The sequence below is a fragment of the Anomaloglossus baeobatrachus genome, chromosome 3, assembly GCF_048569485.1.
Source record: "Anomaloglossus baeobatrachus isolate aAnoBae1 chromosome 3, aAnoBae1.hap1, whole genome shotgun sequence".
NCBI lineage: Eukaryota > Metazoa > Chordata > Amphibia > Anura > Aromobatidae > Anomaloglossus > Anomaloglossus baeobatrachus.
Genome location: NC_134355.1, coordinates 702,117,221 through 702,125,502, shown reverse-complemented (window position 1 = coordinate 702,125,502; position 8,282 = coordinate 702,117,221). Strand labels below are relative to the sequence as shown.

The window sequence follows — 8,282 nt, the reverse complement described above, 5'->3', positions numbered from 1 at the left end:
GCTGCGTTATACATGGACTATGGGGGTGCATTATAAAACATGGAGAACTATGTGGTGCAGTATAATATATATATATATATATATATATACACTATGGGGTGCATTATAATATATGGAGAACTATGGGGTGAATTATAATGCATGGAGAACTATGGGAAATTCATTATAATAATTGGAGGGCTATGAGGGCTACTTATACATGGAGGACTATGTGGTGCATTATATATGGAGAACTGTGAGTTGAATTATAATACATGGAGAACTATGGGAAATGCATTATAATACATGGAGGACTATGGGGGTACATTCTAATATATGAATGGTTATGTGGGACCCTTTATGCTATGTGGGGGCCATTATAGTATTTGGAGAACTATATACGAGGGGGTACAAAAATACAAGCAGGGGATGGGAACGTTTTGTGCTGAGGGACAAAGGCTCTTTCCCTCACCACCAGCTTTTCCATGCTCTGCTATACATCTTTCATCACCCAGCTTTCCCATGCTCTGATATGGGAAAGATGGGTGCTGAGGGAAAGATGTATAGCAGAGCATAGCGAAGCTGGGTGCCGAGGACAAGATGGCTATCAGAACAGGAAAGCTGGGTGCTGATAGAGGGATTTCAGATAATGGGAAACCTGGGTGCTGAGGGTAAAAGCCAAGTGTCAATGTCATTATCCCATACCCCAAGTGTCAGTGTAGGTGGAGGGAAGGGCCCAGGTCCGAACTTTGTACTGGAGCCCATCACACTCTAGTTACGCCACTGCCTATTAGTGTCAGCTTTCCTTGTATGTGATATTAATATTACCACAGTAAGTGTTTTGTGTTGTTTATTATGTGGAAATCCATCTCATTTTTAATGTATGTCCAATAAATTTGAAGTTTTAGGAGTTTGTGTTTTATATATTGCTCAAAGCTTTATTCTAAATCCCATAAAGATGCATTGGCTCGATGTAAGATTTCCTGTGCATGATATCAATGGGAAAGAAGGAAACAAAATCCCCATAGATCAGCAGAGAGGGGAAATCTGCACTTATTTATGCATATTTTAGGCAACATCTTAAATTAGTATTTGGAAACTAACAGTAGAAAAAGAAGAAAGCAGTGGAAAAATCCAGCTGGACTCCAAAGGGATAAATAAAAATGCTTCTTTATTTATATCAACTCGATTAAAAATATATATCCATTTCTCAAGTAAAGACACCGGCTTGTTCACACTGATGCATGGCAGATGTATACTACTACGCGTTTCGGCGGAACGCCTTCCTCAGGTCGACCTGAGGAAGGCGTTCCGCCGAAACGCGTAGTAGTATACATCTGCCATGCATCAGTGTGAACAAGCCGGTGTCTTTACTTGAGAAATGGATATATATTTTTAATCGAGTTGATATAAATAAAGAAGCATTTTTATTTATCCCTTTGGAGTCCAGCTGGATTTTTCCACTGCTTTCTTCTATTATCTTCTCGGCTTGCTGCCGTAATCCGTGCCGGACCAAAGGGGACTAACAGGAGGATATATTCAGGCTTGTCTCTGCAGTGGTGAGCGGTTTTGTTTCTTTTTAGTAGAAAAAGAAAAAACCTAAGTACGATCAAAGCATTTGTATGTCCTTAATGTTTGGGACTTGCTCCTGGCTTGGGTGAACTCATGATACACTTGTGCCCTGTTTTCTATATTGTGACGAGCGGCTTTTGCAGGAAGTCTTTCCAGGCAGTAAGCTATCGCAGTAGCAGTGGATACTGCGTGCAAATTTCCCAAGTTACCTCGGAGTATAAAAGTGACCTGCCAGTGATCATTATAATCTACAAAGCAGCTCACACAGGCAGCCTTATTGGGTAATAGCCCACTGCATTAGCAGTATTCTACATGCACATATTTTCTATACACCTGTGTTGTCGCTGTCACAAGATTTGTCATCTAAGATAGCAGCAAACAACGTTCACATTTTTCCCTTCTTTCATTTTACCATATATCTTTACTGGCTCTTGTTCAATACAAATAGTGTATACATATAACATAGCAGGGCTCTTTAATTTGCGCACTGCCCTCTTTCTTTCATGTATACATGGAGCTGGTTCTACTGAAGAAGGTCGAAGTATTGGCTGAAACGTTGTGTTACTTTTATTTGTACAGCATACAATTCATGTATGTGCCTGGCTTACTATTCTACTACAAACACTAATTGCAGGATACTGAATATATTGCTCAATTCCATCACTTTTATCCTTATACACCATTTGAATAAAAATCAAAACTGATATATACATAATTACATATATGTTTATTTTATCCTTATGTCCACAATTATTGTCCCCAAAGGATCGATGTCACAGATGACACCAGGTAAATGTAATTTAGATGCTTGGCAGCTTCAGTTTATGCAATAAAAAAAACCCAAAACGTTTAATCTCTACAAATAACATTATTGACTTGAAAAAAAAAAGATATTTTTGCTTTAATTTCTTTGTGAAAACACTTTTTCATATTAAACATCAAAACAGCTTCCCCTTTGTGTGACTTCTCTGATGAGTATGAAGTTTGTCTTTGCTAATAAAGCATTTTCCACATTCGGAGCATGAATACGGCTTCTCTACTGTGTAACTTCTCAGATGTTTAACCTCAAATGATTTGTTTAAAGAAACACTTTCCACAATATCATCATGAACTTTCTTATGTCTGACAAGACTTGATTCATATATAAAACATATCCCACATTCGCTACATGTAAATGGTTTCTCTTCAGTGTGATCTCTCTGATGGTCACTTAGCAGGGCTTCAGTATTAAACCATTTCCCACATACTGAACATGAATACGGATTCTCTACTGTGTAACTTCTCAGATGTTTAACCTCCAATGATTTGTGTAAAGAAACATTTTCCACACTCTGATCATGAACTTTCTTATGTCTAAGAAGACTTGATTCATATATAAAACATATCCCACATTCGCTACATGTAAATGGCTTCTCTTCAGTGTAATCTCTTTGATGATCATTTAGCAGGGCTTCAGTATTAAACTGTTTCTCACATTCTGAATATAAATACGTATTTTCTTCTGTGTGCGTTTTCACATGAGAAAGAAGATTTACTTTATTTAAAAAATATTTTCCACATTCGGAACAGGAGTATGTATTTCCTGTGTGAATTCTCTCATGCGCTGTCAGACTTGTTTTATGCTTAAAAGCTTTATGACATTTAGAACAGGAATACGGCTTCTCCCCTGTGTGACTTCTCTCATGTATAACAAGACGAGATTTTATAGTAAAACATTTCCCACATTCTGAACACGAGTACGGCTTTACTACTGTGTGAACATTTTTATGTCTAATAAGGCTTGATTTCTCTGCAAAAGTTTTCTGACATACTGTACATGAATACGGCTTCTCTCCTGTGTGAATTCTCTGATGTATAACAAGATGTGCTTTTGTAATAAAACAGTTCTCACATTCTGTACATGAATACGGCTTTTTTCCTGAATGAATTCGCACATGTCGCACAAGACGATATTTTACAGAAAAACATTTCCCACATTCTGAACATGAATATGGCTTCTTTCCTGTATGAATTTGCTCATGTCGCACAAGACGACATTTTACAGAAAAACATTTCCCACATTCTGAACATGAATACGGCTTCTCTCCTGTGTGAATTCTCTGATGTATAACAAGATGTGCTTTTGTAATAAAACATTTCTCACATTCTGTACATGAATACGGCTTTTTTCCTGAATGAATTCGCTCATGTTGCACAAGACGACATTTTGCAATAAAACACTTCCCACATTCTGAACATGAATACGGCTTCTTTCCTGTATGAATTCGTTCATGTCGCACAAGACGACATTTTGCAATAAAACATTTCCCACATTCTGAACATGAATACGGCTTCTCTCCTGTGTGATGTCTTTTGTGCTGAATAAGATTTGATTTTTCTTTAAAACATTTCCCACATTCTGAACATGAGTACGGCTTTACTACTGTGTGAACATTCTCATGTCTAATAAGGCTTGATTTATCTGCAAAACTTTTCTGACATACTGAACAGGAATATGGCTTCTCTCCTGTGTGAATTCTCTGATGTACAACAAGATGTGCTTTTGTAATAAAACATTTCTCACATTCTGAACATGAATACGGCTTCTCTCCTGTATGAATTCTCTGATGTATAACAAGATGTGCTTTTGTAATAAAACATTTCCCACATTCTGAACATGAATACGGCTTCTCTCCTGTATGATTTCTTTTATGCTCAATAAGATTTGATTTATCTTTAAAACATTTCCCACATTCTGAACATGAATACGGCTTCTTTCCTGTATGAATTTGTTCATGTCGCACAAGACGACATTTTACAGAAAAACATTTCCCACATTCTGAACATGAATACGGCTTCTCTCCTGTGTGAATTCTCTGATGTATAACAAGATGTGCTTTTGTAATAAAACATTTCCCACATTCTGAACATGAATACGGCTTCTCTCCTGTATGATTTCTTTTATGCTCAAAAAGATTTGATTTATGTTTAAAACATTTCCCCCATTCTGAACATGAATACGGCTTCTTTCCTGTATGAATTCGTTCATGTCGCACAAGACGACATTTTGCAATAAAACATTTCCCACATTCTGAACATGAATACGGCTTCTCTCCTGTGTGAATTCTCTGATGTACAACAAGATGTGCTTTTGTAATAAAACATTTCTCACATTCTGAACATGAATACGGCTTCTCTCCTGTATGAATTCTCACATGTCTAACAAAATCTGACTTATTTAGAAAACATTTTTCACATTCTGAACATTGAAACCGCTTCTTTCCTGTGTGAATTCTCTGATGTTTAACAAGGTTAGGTTTTTTTGAAAAATGTTTCTCACATTCTGAACATGAAAACGGCTTCTCTCCTGTGTGAATTCTTTGATGTCTAATAAGATGTGATTTTACTTTAAAACATTTCCCGCATTCTGAACATGAATACGGCTTCTCTGTTGTGTGATTTCTCTTGCATTTAACAGGATCTTGTTGATGTACATTAAGGATAATAAGGTTTTCTCCTGAGGACTGACACAGGTTATCTTCATCTTTGACATTACATTCTAGCAATATCATCATATTTCCCCCAGAATGATCACTTGCCTTTTCTGTTGGAGATAAAAATAGATTATTATTTTTTACAAATTTACAAATATTTCTATTAAGACATCAACATACCCACAGTATGAAAGAGTAACAGTATTTAAACTCAAAATTAAATGTGACACAGACAAGCATACGAGTAAGTTAATAATGAAAAAAAAAATGTTTTATCATTTAAAATCTCATGGTTAATTCAATAGAACATCACATATATACAAAATAAATAGTAAAAAAATTAACCATACAAAGATATCAAAGAATCAGAACAAAATCAAAAAACATGCTGACATAAAAAGCAGAGAAAATACACCAAAAAATGTCAGTATATCAGAGCTTCAGTTTCCCTCTAATCACTAGAATCAAAATTACCTGTAGGAAAAACTTAAATCCCACTGCAAATGCTACAAATAAAGCCCTATCCACCAACAGGCAGATATCAGGCCATTTAAGAAATCTAATTTTAATAATTAATATTTGGAGTCTGTAATGAGTGAAAATATGTTGACATTACTTTGCCTAGTTATAACCTTGGAACAGGGCTTACCAGGATTCCCTAAAATGGACATCACGAGTTGAACCTTAAAGAAGTTGTCCAGTTACCAAAACTGATTTTTTTTTTTCTGATAAATCTTGCTAATATGTGCCCCTCAACACATCTATTATGTTTTTTCAGCAAAATTACCTTTTATTGTGCACTAGCAGCACATGCTCATTGCTGGCTCCAGCTCTGATGGGGTTAATCTCTCCTCTGACTTCCTGTGTTCAGTTCCTACAAGTCCCAGAATTCTTTGTGGCTCTAGGGCGGTGTCTAGCTTATCTAACACACCCATTGTGTCTAATACACCCACTCTGCTCCCACCCAAACCCTCCTCCCTGCCTCTTCCCAGTGGATGTGCACTGAGAGCAATCACACAGAGACAGCAGCAGCTCTACACAGCCAGGGGAAGAAAGTGTGTGTGCGCGTATATACAGTGTGTGTGCGCGTATATACAGTGTGTGTGTGCGTATATACAGTGTGTGTGTGTGTGTGTGTGTATATACAGTGTGTGCGTATATACAGTGTGTGTGCGTATATACAGTGTGTGTGTGTGTGTGTGTGTGTGTGTGTGTGTGTGTATGTCATACTCACCTGTCTGCAGGGTCCCGGTGCCATGCCTGCTTCCAGCCCCTGTCTCGGTACCGCCGCTTCGGCTGTGTGCAGTCTCCCCGGGTCACGTACGAAGCTTGCAGGACCTGGCGGTGGATCACCTGATGCAGTCACCTGACGCATCAGCTGATCGATTCTCGCGGTACCGGCGGCCGGCTATCAGCTGATCCTGCCGTCAGGGGACTTCATCAGCTGATTACCGGCAGCTCCTGCAGTGATGGGCCAGGATCAGACTCCGCTGCAGGAGCTGCCGGTAATCAGCACATAAGTATGTATTTATTTATTTTTTTTTCTACTGATGCATCAGCTGATTGTATAATCGGCTTTTATACAATCAGCTGATGTATGATGTGATTCACATCCTTTAACCTGACACATCATCTGATCGCTTTGCCTTCCAGCAAACCGATCAAATGATATTGGATCCGGATTGGACGGCGCGGGACCCTAACCCAGGATTACTGCGGAGGGGGGTTTATTTCAATAAAGATGGAGTCACTAATTGTGTTGTGTTTTATTTCTAATAAAAATATTTTTCTGTGTGTTGTGTTTTTTTATTTTATCATTACTAGAAATTCATGGTGATCATGTCTAATATTGGAATGACACCATGAATTTCGGGCTTAGGGCTAGCTGATAATATACAGCTAGCCCTAACTCCATTATTACCCAGCTAGCCACCCGGCATCAGGGCAGCTGGAAGAGTTGGATACAGCGCCAGAAGATGGCGCTTCTATGAAAGCGCCATTTTCTGGGGTGGCTGCGGACTGCAATTCGCAGTGGGGGTGCCCAGAAAGCTTGGGCACCCTTCACTGTGGATTCCAATCCCCAGCTGCCTAGTTGTACCCGGCTGGACACCAAAATAAGGCGAAGCTCACGTCATTTTTTTTTTTAAATTATTTCATGAAATTCATGAAATAATTAAAAAAAAAAAAAAAAAAAAAAGGGCTTCTCTATATTTTTGGTTCCCAGCCGGGTACAAATAGGCAGCTGGGGGTTGGGGGCAGCCCGTACCTGCCTGCTGTACCCGGCTAGCATACAAAAATATGGCGAAGCCCATGTCATTTTTTTTTTCTTTTTGGGTAAAAAAAACTGCATACAGTCCTGGATGGAGGATGCTGAGCCTTGTAGTTCTGCAGCTTCTGTCTGCTCTCCTGCATACACTAGTGAATGGAGGATGCTGAGCCTTGTAGTCCTGCAGCTGCTGTCTGCTCTCCTGCATACACTAGTGAATGGAGGATGCTGAGCCAAGTAGTTCTGCAGCTGCTGTCTGCTCTCCTGCATACACTAGTGAATGGAGGATGCTGAGCCTTGTAGTTCTGCAGCTGCTGTCTGCTCTCCTGCATACACTAGTGAATGGAGGATGCTGAGCCTTGTAGTTCTGCAGCTGCTGTCTGCTCTCCTGCATACAATTAACATTTTGAATAAGGAAATTACATCAGACCTTTTTTTTTTTTTCATCAACATTCTTTAATGGCATTGTGCACTGATTAAAAACACAGTGAGCAAAAACGCAGCAAAAAACGCACCAAATCGCGGCAAAAACGTGACATGCAGCACCGCAGATGACAGAGCAGAGCAAGTTGGTGACATGCTCTGCTCTGACACATAGTGTGCTGCATGTCACTGTATCCACTCTGGGACTTGTTGTGCAGGTGACCGGATGATAGATGTCACTCACTTGCTCCACTCTGTGACTTCTGCTGCATTGTTCCAACTGTATACACTCTCACCTGAACAAGTCTCAGAGTGGGGCAGTTATTGACATGTATCATCCGGTCACCTGCACAACAAGTCCCAGAGTGGAGACAGATAGTTACATGCAGCACACTATGTGTCAGAGCAGAGCATGTCACTGTCTCCACTCAGGGACTTGTTGTGCAGGTGACCGGATGCTACATGTCACTAACTGCCCCACTCTGTGATTTTTGCTGCATAGTACCAACTGTATACACTCTCACCTGCACAACAAGTCCCAGAGTGGAGACAGTTAGTGACATGTAGCA

At 39.4% G+C, this 8,282-nt stretch overlaps 1 protein-coding gene across 1 annotated transcript in view; it reads right to left on the bottom strand.

Moving 5' to 3' along the window:
• Positions 1–2,257: 2,257 nt before the first annotated feature.
• LOC142297114 (uncharacterized) overlaps positions 2,258–8,282 on the bottom strand; it is a 116,209-nt gene continuing 110,184 nt past the window's right edge. Inside the window, exon 7 of the mRNA XM_075341379.1 lies at positions 2,258–5,134. Within this exon, the coding sequence (XP_075197494.1) occupies positions 2,490–5,134 (2,645 nt within the window). The 3' untranslated portion in view covers positions 2,258–2,489. The remainder of the gene's footprint in view (positions 5,135–8,282) is intronic.